Source organism: Enhydra lutris, unplaced genomic scaffold (genome assembly GCF_002288905.1).
Source record: "Enhydra lutris kenyoni isolate GAN:26980312 unplaced genomic scaffold, ASM228890v2 scaffoldscaffold18, whole genome shotgun sequence".
Lineage (NCBI taxonomy): Eukaryota > Metazoa > Chordata > Mammalia > Carnivora > Mustelidae > Enhydra > Enhydra lutris.
In genome coordinates, this window is record NW_019154102.1 from 16,404,659 (window position 1) to 16,417,831 (window position 13,173).

The following is a 13,173-nucleotide window of genomic DNA, read 5'->3' on the forward strand; positions in this document are numbered from 1 at the left end:
AAAGTAGGATGACTATTCTAGATTAAGAGATTAAAGGGATTAACAAAGGGTTCCAGTGTGGCTCAGTCAGTTGAGCATCAACTCTTAGTTTCTGCTTAGGTCATGATCTCATGGGAGCCTGCCTAGGGCTCCATCCATGCTCAGGGTAGAGTCTGCTTGAGATTTTCTCTCTCTTTCCCTTTGCCCCTCCCACTTGTGCTCTCTTTCTCTCTCAACTAAATAAATAAATCTTTTTTTTTTTTTAAAAGAGAGAGACATAACAACAAACATAATATCTGAACCCTGATTGGATCTTGGTTTAGGAAGAAAAACAGCTATAAACATGGTAGGGACAACTAGGGAAATACAAATATGGACTGAATGTTAGATGATATGGAGTTACTACTAATTTTTCCTAGATACAATGATACTATGGTTTTGTAAAATATTGTATTCTTTCTTCAAGAGGACATGCTGAAGAATTTAAGAGTGTAGTCCACTACCCAAAACATTAAAGCATTAACAAAGAAAAGGGCAATCAGCATGATGATGGCCAATTTCTGATCCGGGTTTTCAGTGGGACTCAATGGGCCACCTTTTTCCACTGAAGTATGAGGACGATGAAGGTGACTTCCCAAAAATCATGATCAAGATGTAAAAGCACACTGCTGGACCTGGGCTCCACACTGCAGCGGGTCTCCACATTTGTCCAAATGCAGGAGCTCCCACTGCTTGCTACTCAACTAAGATGCTCATGGCTTGCATGTCCACAGAGATGAGCAACTTGCTAACAGTTGTGTCTCAAGAGAAAGCTGAAGTGAACAAGGGTCCTATTCGATGAGATCTGCTAGGTACACGTTTGCAAAGTGGATGAGTAATATTCCTATGACTTGTTTGGAAGTGTCTAAAAACCATATACTCTAGGGACTTCTTTCATGCTTTGGTTCTTAGGTTTGAGCACCAACATGCCAAACGCCACTGCACAGAGCAGCCCCTGCAAGAAAATGCCAAAACTGTGCAGGAGTGCAAGGCTCTTGCCTGGCAGCTCTCACTGTCCTTGAGGGCAGCCTGCCCAGTGGTCCCAGCTGGAGTGCCTGGTGGGGCATTACCAGCCTGGTGGAGGAGCACAAGACCCAGTCCACCTGTGGCCTTACTGCCTGCAGGCCACCACTTTCATTATGGTTTTAATTTATATTTCCCTAATGATTAATGATGTTGAGTATCTTTCCATGTGCTTATTAGTCATTCATAAAACTTCTTGGGTGAAATGTCTACTCAAATTTTTCACCCACTTTTAATATTAGATAATTTATCTTATCATTATTATGTGTTCTTAATTTATTCTGGATACAAGTTCTTTGTTGAATATATAATTTGCAAAAATCTTTTAGTCTGTGGCTTGTCTTTTGTTTTTTTTTTTTTTTTAAAGATTTTATTTATTTATTTGACAGAGAGATCACAAGCAGGCAGAGAGGCAGGCAGAGAGAGGAGGAAGCAGGCTCCCTGCTGAGCAGAGAGCCCGATGCGGGGCTCGATCCCAGTACTCTGAGACCATGACCTGAGCCGAAGACAGCGGCTTAACCCACTGAGCCACCCAGGCGCCCCTGGTTTTCTTAATACATGAGTTAAACTTTTAAATTTCGGTTAAGTCCAATTTATCATTTTTTTCTTTTACGAATCATGATTTTGGTGTTATGTCTAAGCAATCTTTGCTTAACAACAAAAGATTTTTCTCGTCTTTTTTTCCCAGAACTTATAGTTTTAGCTCTCCTAAATTTATTTATTTTTATCTTTAATTTTTTTTTTAAAGATTTTATTTATTTGACAGACAGAGATCACAAGTAGGCAGAGAGGCAGGCAGAGGGGGAGGGGGAAGCAGGCTCCCCACAGAACAGAGAGCCCGATGCGGGGCTTGATCCCAGGACCCTGGGATCATGACCTGAGCCGAAGGCAGAGGCTTTAACCCACTGAGCCACCCAGGCGCCCTTAACTTTTTTTTTTTTTTTAAAGATTTTATTTATTTATTTGACAGATCACAAGCAAGCAGAGGCAGGCAGAGAGAGAGGAGGAAGCAGGCTCTCCGCGGAGCAGAGAGCCCAATTCGGGGATCATGACCCGAGCAGAAGGCAGAGGCTTAACCCACTGAGCCACCCAGGCGCCCCACCTTATCTTTAACTTTTAAAAGATTTTTAAAAATAATCTCTGCACTCCATGTGGGGCTCAAACTCACAACCTCAAGACAAAGAGTTGTATGCTCCTCCAACTGAGCCAGCCAGGTTCACCTGCTCTTCTAAATTTAAATCTATGATCCATTTGAATTAATTTTTGTGTATAGTGTGAAGCAAGGATCAAAGTTCTTTTTTTTCTCCACATATAAGAATATCTAGTTGTCCAAGTACTATTTGTTTAAAAAAAAATTGCGGGGCGCCTGGGTGGCTCAGTGGGTTAAAGCCTCTGCCTTCGGCTCGGGTCATGATCCCAGGGTCCTGGGATCGAGCCCCACATCGGGCTCTCTGCTCAGCAGGGAGCCTGCTTCCCTTCCTCCCTCTGCCTGCCTCTCTGCCTACCTGTGATCTCTGTCTGTCAAATAAATAAATAAAATCTTTAAAAAAAAAATTGCCCTTTCCCCACTGAATTGTTTCAGCAGATTTGTTGAAAATCAATTGGCCATAAATGTAAGTTTATTTCTGGGCTGTCTATTCTGTACCATTGATTTATATGTCCATCCTTGTGACAATATCATACTGTCTTCATTACTGTACCTTATAATAAGTTTTGAAATCAGTGGAAGTCTGCCACTTTTGCTTTTCCTTTTCAAAATTGTTTTGGCTATTCTGGCTATTCTGCATTTCCATATAACTTTCAGGATCAAACTTGTTGGTTTCTAAAAAAAAAAAAAAAAAAAAAACGCTGCTGGGGTTTTGATAGAGATTACATTTGAATTTACAGAACAATTTGAAGAGAACTGTCATCTTAATTATGAGTGTTCAGGGTACCTGCAGGCCTCAGTCATTTAAGCAGCTGCCTTCAGCTCAGGTCATGATCCTGGGGTCCTGGGATCAAGCCCTGCTTTGGGCTCCCTGCTCAGTGGAGAGCCTGCTTCTTCCTCTCCCTCTGCCTGCCGCTCTGCCTACTTGTGCTCTCTATCTCTCTGTTAAATAAATAAATAAAATCTTTAAAAACCAAACCAAACCAATGAGTGTTCAATCCATGAACATGGTATGTTTACTTATCTAGATCTTCTTTAATTTTTCTAAACAATGTTTCATAGTTTTCAGTGTATCAGTCTTGTATTAAATTTATTTGGATTTTTCTAATATTCTTTCAACTTCAGAATATTCACTGATGACAAAAAACAACATACTGGTATCTGTTATATATACTTCATATCCTATGACCTTACAGGACTTAATATTTTAAAGCCCTCATTTCTTTTTTTTTTTTTTTTTTTTAAGATTTGTTTATTTGACAGAGAGAGAGAGATCACAAGTAGGCAGACAGAGAGAGAGGGGGAAGCCAGCTTCCCGCTGAGCAGAGAGCCTGATGTGGGGCTCGATTCCAGGACCCTGAGATCATGACCAGACCTGAAGGCAGAGGCTTAACCCACTGAGCCACCCAGGCACCCCAAACCCTCATTTTTCGTGTGTAAAATGGGAATATCTGTTTAGCAAGATTTTTGTGTGGAATAATATACATAAAACCATGATAGAGGATAGATATGAAGACTCCCTCTCCTCCTCCCCCAAAATAACCACCTAAAATATGTAATCACATTATTTTGAGGAAAGTGAAATGATCTGGTTTCGCCTGGTATAGAAGGTAGGAACCAGTCACCAATAGTGCTGCATCTGAATTTGCATGGTCAAGGGTCTGCTGCATTTCTATTAGTATAGCAAATGGATATTTGTGGATATTTTCTGTCATCTGCATGTACTATTTTTATTATCAGAAAAAAAACCCAAAATATAATCTCTTAAACAGTAAAAAAAAAAAAAAACACAGAGAGGAAAAATAAAAGGACACAGCAATACTTGAGTTCAATTTGCTGAGACCAAATAAATATACTTCCAGGAAAATTTTACAGCGCCAGGCACTGGGGTCACAAAAGGCAGATGTGTAATTTGTGAACTAAGGCACTGTTCAGCAGGGTAAGGTACCTCAACAACTACTGAAACAGGTGCAGAGAAGACATATTTCCCTGAAGCCTTCTATCCATTCTAATTTCTCAAACTTTTCACTACTATGGCAGCTTTAATTTATTTTATATGTTGAGGTTCCATGTAAGATTAATTTGAGGGGGCACACCTGGGCAGCTCAGTCAGTTAAGTGGTGGACTCTTGATTTTGACTGAGGTCATGATCTTAGGGTCCTAGGACTGAGCCCTGCCAGCATCAGGCTCCACACTCAGCGGGGAGTCTGCTTGAGGAGTCTCTCTCTTCCTCTGCACCTCCCATGATCCTGTACACTCTCTTTAAAATAAATAAATAAATCTTTTTTTTTTTTTTTTAGAAAGATTAAATTCAAATAAAGCTGCCTAAGCCCTTATAAAGGTTTGAAAACGACTGGTCTAATAAAAGAACAAAGTGAAAACTGAGAGGCAGCCTCGTATTAGAATACTGGACCGAGGGGTTTATGATCCAAGCTTTAATCTAGTCAGTGCACATGTACAGCCATGTGAAAGGCACAATTCTAGTTCTCACCTCTCAAAAATGCTGGCATTTTTTTCAAGATAAATTTTAACATCACTCATCCAAAAGTTGTTGAATGTCAAAAGCACAAGAATATTATTCATATGTCCATGGTAAACTAATTAGTGAAGAAAGAGTAAGGAGCCTCTTGACGGTTATCAGCAAAGTCTTCATAGATGTGACAACTGTATGAGAAGATCTGTGATTAAGAAGAGCATGAGAAGTCTCCTGATTGATTAAAAAAAAAAAGGAGAGGCATTATAGGTAGAAAGAACTATACCTTTAGAAGTATGTAAATAATAATCAATAACTACCACTGAATAGATAGATACTCCATGCATAGAATTTTACCTTCACAACCACCCATGGAAGTAGAGGTTAGTATTCGTATGCACAGGCAAAGATAAATCCAAATCACAGAATCCTTGAGTGGCAGAGCCATATTTGAAACTGAGGCTGTCTGATTTCGAAGTCGAGACTCTGGGTTCAAACAGGTACATACAGTGAAGAGGTGTGAAGGAACATGGTGCTGCTGGACGAGAACTGGTGAACGAGGGGCCTGAAAAGATAGGTATCCACTCCTGCTCACTTGACTAAAGGCAAATTGGGCAAAAAAGGGTTGGACTGGAATTGGAGGTATCAGTATAAACGCATGACTTCATATGCGTGTATCCATCCCAGCTCTGTTCCCTGAAAAGCCCTAGAAGCCATGACACACCAAACCATGCTCAACGGCGGTTCAACAGAGATGTCCAGGTTTGTTTCCCCTGCCTTCCACCCTCCAGGCTGTCTCCTCTCTACATTCCACTGCCATCTCGCACAGATCCAGTGTCCTTCACCTGCCTGCCTCTTTTTGGCAGACGGATAAGGGAGGCCCTCACCTCCTGCAGCGCCTTGGGCCTCAACGTCCCCTAAATCAGCCGCCATTAAAGCCCCGCGAAGCTCCAGGAACTAGAAGCCATAAGGAAGAAGCCGGGTGGGCGGTGACCACGACCGCTGAGAGGGAGCCGAAGCAGAAACAGGAGTTGTGGGCGGGGCTTCGAACTTAAACGTTTCTTATTGGGTCTCACTACTGCCAGTCTCGGCCTCCTCCCTCCCACCCCCACCCCTTCCGTGCGGGCTGTATCTTAAATGGCGGGTGGGGCCGGGCGTTGACTTCCGGTTGGGGGAAGAAAGTTGGCCCGAAGGAGGGGCCGCGAAGAAGGAGGAGGAAGAGGAAAGGGCCGGGCAGTAGGGGCTTAGGTCGTTCGGTGGCGGCGGCTCTCTTCCGGACCGACGATGGACAGCCAGGGCAGGAAGGTGGTGGTGTGCGACAACGGCACCGGGGTAAGCGCCGGCGGGGAAGTCATGGCCTCAAGCCGGGGCGGGGATGTGCTAGTGGCGCGTGGGCCCTCGGTGGTCGGGGTTGCACCCCTGGGCCCTCGGGCAGCCGGGACCAGGGGGCGCGGGGCAGCGCTTCCGGCCTTGGCGGGCGTGGGGAGTGAGCGGACCGATCCCATTCTGGTCTCCCCGAGCCTGCCACCTCCGCGACTCGGGGTGAGGCGGTGGGAAAGGCCGACACTGGAGGGGGATCCAGCTTGCTGCCCGGCGGCGGCCGGCGCCGCGCCCGAATGGGGACACTTTGGCTAAAGGGCTGGAGGGGTAAAAGACTGGGTAGGTTTGTTCGATAAGGGTTCCGTTCCCCAGGGTCACCGGTTCTGTAGAAAGGAGAAAGACCCAGAGGCCTTCCTCTTCCTGTATCATTGACGATACCCAACGGGAGGCAGGAAATGGGTTTAAAGAAAAAGGGAAGTGCTGTCATGCAACGAGCCGCAGCCCTTTCGCAGTTTTGGGGGGGGGGGGTGCAGTTGAGCAAAGCATCATTTACTTTTTGTTCTGCATGCTGGGAATTTGGCCTCGGTGCAGCCCCTCAGAGACAGTATGTTCTATTGATCTTGGGAGATCGAAGACCACTTTAAGGCCCAGGTGTTAAATTGTAGACCTTGGGGGAAGTTAAACAATTTTGTTACCCCCCTCCCCCCATTTTTTTCCTTAGATGCAGAACACAGATCATGTTAGTCTTTAAGATTCAAAAAGGCAAATGATTGTAAAAATCTGGCTAAAACAGTGATTTAGAAATCAATGGAAAGTTGTTGCTTTCAACTCCCCGCCCCCATTTAAAAAAAACTTAGAGTAGAACATTGGAAGACAGAAATGTTACCTAATTGGGATGAGTTCTATAATGATCATTTCCCCCTGCGTTACAATGATTTCTAACCATTTTGGAGTTGCAATATTTTGTGACTTTTCTCCTCTTTTTCCATAAATGTGACATATGAATTAAAATAGACTTCCAGTTATGGAGTGAGTAAATCACGGGGATGACAGATACAGCTTAGGGAATATAGTCAGAGGTACTGAATAGCATTATATGGTAACTACACCCACGGTGAGCATAGCATAACATATAGTTGTCCTATATGTCCTATATGTCACTATGTTATACATCTGAAAAAAAGAACAAAAACAAAAAAGATTTTACTTGAACTTTTTTTTCTTTAAAGATTTTATTTATTCATTTGACAGACAGAGATCACAAGTAGGCAGAGTGCCTGGCAGGGAGAGGGGGGTGGGAAGCAGGCTCCTGGCCACCGATATGGGGTGGATCCCAAGACCCTGGGATCATGACCCGAGTGAGCCAAGGCAGAGGCTTAACCCACTGAGCCACCCAGGCGTCCAGATTTTATTTGAACATTAAAACATTTTGGAAAGTGAATTGTTGAGGGGAAAAAGGAGCTGATATTTACTGACATAATACTGCCCTTATTGTGCTACAGACTTTTACAAGCAATGATCACACTAGTTTTATATGAACTAAGTTAAAAACATGAGAGTAATAAGGGTTATCATATAATGGGGCATCCATACAGAATGGTATGCTTAAAAAAAAGGCAGATTCACCACTGTGGAAATATCTAAGGTTTATTGTTAAGTTAAAAAAGAAGTTTTAGAATGATCCCATTTATGTGAATGTTCTTTATTTTATTAAATATGTCTATGTGTCCACGAACTTGTACATGGAACTTTTAGAGGGAGTGATATGTTCGTAGTGGTTATCTGTGAGCCTGGGGATAAGAATGAGGGAAGATAGGAAAGACTTCATGACTCTTCTGAATTATTGGGAAGTGCTCTGTTTTGTTTTTTTAACAAAACATGTGAGACTATCTTTAAACCAAATTAACTATAAACATTTATTGCTTTTACAGCTAAAACCCAGTTAAAGATGCTTTAAAAAAAAAAAAAAAGTAGCCTGATTCCCCCTGTAGTCTGAAATTGACCTCTAAAAAATTTAAAGCTTTAAAAATTGAATTTAAAATATTTTTTAAAATATGTCTGATAATCTTTAGAAATCAGAGCCAGTTATATTTCAGTGATTCCTCCTCTTCGAAGGGTAATGAGCTCTGTATTTGTAGTGTATGAGTTTGTTGATATTCAGTTAGAATAGGAATGTTAGCCATGAGTTCATTTTTGTTACTATTTCATTAGTTTATCTGAGTTAGAAAGCTGATTGTCTGTTATTGATTAGGCTTATGGCTAACCCTTAGTTTAAGAATCTTGTACCTTAAGAGATCAGTAAAGGAAAAATGTAGTTAATTTGAACAAAATATATGTATTTGGTGTTAGATTTCTAGTTACTTTAAAATTTTATCCGGATTTTCTGTAGACATGATTGGCTTCAAATGAAGAGACAGTTCTGATGTAATATGTAGCTAGGAATGCTGTGATATCTGAAAATTTAAAGGATTCTAAACACAGAAATTCTCTATTTCTTACTGCTTATATTTCATAGTCCTCTTGATTTTGTTTCGGTACCTGAACCTATACTGAGTTATCTACAACTAAATATTACAGAAGATGTTCAATTTTAATTTCTAAAAACTTGCATAAATAGTTGTTACCCTAAAGCAACTGGTCTCTTAACACATTTTAGGTTTTAGGCTTATAGGCTATTTGAGAAATTGATGATTTTTTTTTTTTAAGATTTTATTTATTTATTTGACAGACAGAGATCACAAGTAGGCAGAGATGCAGGCAGAGAGAGGAGGAAGCAGGCTCCCTGCCGAGCAGAGAGCCCAATGCGGGGCCCGATCCCAGGACCCTGGGATCATGACCCGAGCCAAAGGCAGAGGCCCTAACCACTGAGCTACCCAGGTGCCCCGATGATTTTTTTTTTTTTTATCCCCGCTGGCAGACCCTAATTGGAATGCTCTAAGAGTGGGTGAGTCTTATGATCACATGTCAAATGTTGGTCCTGCTTCTCTTCCTCACTAGCTCCCAACTAGATGGGGTCTCTCTCATTAGGGTGGCCTAGAGGAGGAAAACTTAACCTGATTCCAATAATTTATGCATTTCATCTTCATAACAATTCAAACCTAAAAGAGAGCTTCCATCTAAATAGAACCACTGAAAATGGCCACGCAGGTGAAAATCTGGAGATCTGCTTAGGTTTAGGTGTCTTTCAAGAGTTGGGCCCAGGTCCCTGGAGTGTATTGTTACCAAACTTGGGTGATTTCATCAGCATTAAGCTAGTTCACCGACAGGAAAGACTCGTGTGCTTACTGTATGACTGGTAGAATTTTTAGGGTCTAATGATACAAAGTAGCTTCTTGTGCTAGGATAATTATGCTTTCATTTATAATTTTCACATTTGTTGTTGCTTATGCTGTGCTTTATCAGATTTATGCTAGTTTATATTTTGAATTTAGGAGTGCTTGAAGTAGGAACAAACCAAAAACAAATTTGGCTTCACTCTGCAAAATGCTTTGAAATAGAAAAAAATATTTTTGTGGCTTAAGATGAGAATAATCACTAGGCAATTAAATTAATGAATATATCATACCATCAGATTAAATTAATAAAGGAAAAATACAAATTAAATAAGCTCAAATGGGGCTGTATAAATCCCAGTTTATTTTTTGAGGGGAGAAAGATACTTTTAGAGCAAATGTAGTTGGATTTTTTTCTTCATTTTTGCTTGAAAGAACATTATACTGTTCATGTTCTTACCATTTGATGACTCAGTGGCAAGTAAGGGAGTCAGTTCAAACCACAGTGCTATGAAGAGGAAACTATATATGGTAAAATCTATTTCTTAAACTCAACCTTCTTGCACACAATGAGAGAACTAAGTCCAAGTCTTAAAATGATTAGACTGGGGGAGGTATTGCAAGGATTAAAATGATACCAAATGAGTAGCTTGGAAAAGACTGTATTCTTTGCATTTTATCACATGAATTAGATTTTTTTTTAAGGTACTGACTTTTTGCAAGAAAGGAAATGTCAAATTGTATTCATTTTGTTATTAAAAATAGATTATTGTAATTAAACTCTTGTTATTATAGCTATTAATGCTCTCACATTGGCAATAATATGAAATAGTGCAGCTATTGTCATTTTGACCGAGTATCTAATACCATGTAGGAGTGCTGGCACTGGGTTATTATTTTTTTTAAAGATTTTATTTATTTATTTGACAGAGAGAGCACAAGTAGGCAGAGCAGCAGGTGGGGGGCGGGGGAAAGCAGGCTCCCTGCTGAGCAGAGAGCCTGATGCGGAGCTCAATCCCAGGACTCTGAGATCATGACCTGAGTTGAAGGCAGAGGCTTAGCCCACTGAGCCACCCAGGCACCCCTGGCACTGGATTATTAAAGCAGCATCTGCTTCCAGTAAGCTACTGCTTAAACTGCATAAGCAATTTCATTAATAAGTGATTGGTATGTTTAATTTGAATTAAATGCCAACTTTCCTTATTTTGTAAAGCACAGGAATAAATGGGTTTACAATTGTTTTTATAGTTTCAGGGAGTCTCCTATTTCAGGGATGTCTTTTTACCTTAGTCACACGGCAAATATTTCATCCCTTAAAATATGCTCAAACAAACAAACAAAAATATGCTCAAACGAGAATTTTAAGCTATAAACCACCCATCTGAGCATTTATAATCAGTAAACATTGACAAATGTGATTATTTATGTATTTGCCATGTTGTGTGTTTCTGAGTCTGTGTAGCTCAGAATGAGAGGGAAAGCATGTCAACCTTCACAGCCTCTTCCGTGCACCAGGATTTGATTTATTTCCCATGCCAGGCTCATCCTCCCACCTTCAATTTTAGATAGTATTTCTCTCTTAAATCATTTGTTTATATTTAATATGCTGAAGATGGCCCTTGGAAACTTGTCGATTCTTTTTTCAGTCATTCTATAATTTTCTTTAAAAACATTTATAACTATATAAGGGAGCATTTTCAGCCTGGAATGGACACTTTTGACCCAACCAGTGTCCTTATCTGTTCATTACTTTGAGGTAAACATAAGAATTTAATATCTGGAAGAAGAAAAAAAAAAAGAATTTAATATCTGCATAGTATTTGTTTCTATATTTGGAATATAAGGTAGATTATGACTAATGCTGATATTAGGCTGATGATCATGACAAATGTTATTCATATAGAAATTTGCGTATGGTTGGGGCCACCTGGGTGGCTCAGGTCATTATCCCAGGGATCCTGGGATCCATCCCCACATCTGGCTCCCTGCTTCTCCCTCTTCCTCTGCCTGCAGCTCCCCCTGCTTGTATTCTCTCTCTCTGCCAAATAAATAAATAAAACCTTAAAAAAAAAAAAAAGATTATTCCTTATGCCATCATATCCTGCTATTGCCTTGGAAAATAATCCAATAAGAATTGTATCAAAGTTTTAGAAACAGGTAGCTGTAACTGAAAAATACCCTAGCCTTGATGACTTAGAGGTTAACTGACCAGGACTAGGTTTTGTGGGTTTGGAAGAACATGTATATGGACAGTATGTTTTATGGAGATTCTAGAATGTAAATGTGAACTGGGAGGATAGGAAGTCAGGTGGTATTTCAGACAGATTTTTCATAGCTTTAATCAGCATAAGTCATGACTTTAATATATTTTTTAAAATTCTATTTATAAAAGACTTGAAATTCACTTCAAATTCTGGGTGGCAGAATGTTCTGGGCTATTTATAGTTAAATGTGGTTCATCAGCATTTCCAACAAGGTTGGTATAGAGATCTTTGAAATATAAAAATTCGATATTTTGGTGGGGTTAGTCAGAAGTCAGTAAGTTTAAGATCATTCCCAAGTTTTACCACCATCAAATAAAACAGTTTTTTGTACACAGTAGCTTTCTGTCAAGGGGTAGGTTAATAGTTTCTGTCAACATTCTTATTATTGTCATGTGTCACACTCAGATACTGTTTTTCTCCTTAATTCTTTTCAGAGAATGTATGGGGCCCGGAGCCATGAAACAATGTACTTTTTCTTAAGATGAAACAAATTCTCTGTATTAAAATAATCATGGTGGGTGCCTGGGTAGCTCAATGGGTTAAGCCTCTGCCTTTGGCTCAGGTCATGATCTCAGGGTCTTGGGATGCTCAGAGAGCATCGGGCTCTCTGCTTGGCAGGGAGCCTGCTTCCTCCTCTCTCTCTCTCTCTCTCTCTGCCTGCCTCTCTGCCTACTGGTGATCTCTCTCTGTCAAATAAATAAATAAAATCTTAAAAGAATAAAAAATAAAAAAACTAAAAAATAAAATAATCATGGTATCATACTTCCAAATCAACAGCAAAATTTTTAATTTTTATTGGTCAGTTATATAGTATGCACTTCCTATGTCCCAGACACTGTTCTAGGCACTTGGGATTTATCAGTAGACACAAAAATCCTTGTACAATATAACTTACATGAATAAAGACTTGTTAAGGGAGAAGGTAGAGACTATGATTACATTTCCTGGTCTGTAGCTTCCTCCTCCTGCCCTTAAGTTTTTAATTGCATTTTCCTTGCAATGCCTGCTCTTAAAAATAAGACTGAACAGGCTGTATTATTGGTATAAGAATTAAAAACCCTTGGTTCTATTTTCAGTTTTACTGTAGTTGTTAAGTCTCTTAGTGTATCAGGGTTTTTTTTTTTAATAATTTTTAAATTTTTTTATAAACATATAATGTATTATTAGCCCCAGCGGTACTGGTCGTGTGAATCGCCAGGTTTACACACTTCACAGCACTCACCATAGCACATACCCTCCCCAATGTCTATAACCCCACCACCCTCTCCCTACCCACCTCCCCCCCGCCCCGGCAACCCTCAGTTTGTTTTATGAGATTAAGAGTCTCTTACGGTTTGTCTCCCTCCCAATCCCTTCTTGTTTCATTTATTCTTTTCCTACCCCCCAAACCCCCCTCGTTGCACCTCCACTTCCTCATATCAGGGATATTGTATGATAGTTGTCTTTCTCCAATTGACTTATTTCTCTAAGCATAGTACTCTCTAGTTCCATCCACGTCATCACAAATGGCAAGGTTTCATTTCTTTTGAAGGCTGCATAGTATTCCATTGTGTATATATACCACATCTTCTTTATCCATTCATCTGTTGGTGGACATCTAGGTTCTTTCCATAGTTTGGCTATTGTGGACATGCTGCTATAAACATTTGGGTGCAC

The 13,173-nt window shown here is 40.4% G+C and overlaps 1 protein-coding gene and 1 pseudogene across 2 annotated transcripts in view; one reads left to right on the plus strand and one right to left on the minus strand.

Annotated features, from left to right (window-relative positions):
* Positions 1–440: 440 nt before the first annotated feature.
* LOC111147926 lies at positions 441–5,594 on the minus strand (annotated as a pseudogene).
* Positions 5,595–5,805: 211 nt separating this feature from the next.
* The window catches only part of LOC111147990 (ARP2 actin related protein 2 homolog), a 41,598-nt gene continuing 34,230 nt past the window's right edge, over positions 5,806–13,173 (plus strand). The window contains exon 1 of one of the 2 annotated variants that reach the window (XM_022504327.1): positions 5,806–5,993. In XM_022504327.1, coding sequence (XP_022360035.1) covers positions 5,946–5,993 — 48 coding nt within the window. In that variant the 5' untranslated portion in view covers positions 5,806–5,945. The remainder of the gene's footprint in view (positions 5,994–13,173) is intronic. The other variant, XM_022504328.1, reaches the window with a different exon arrangement.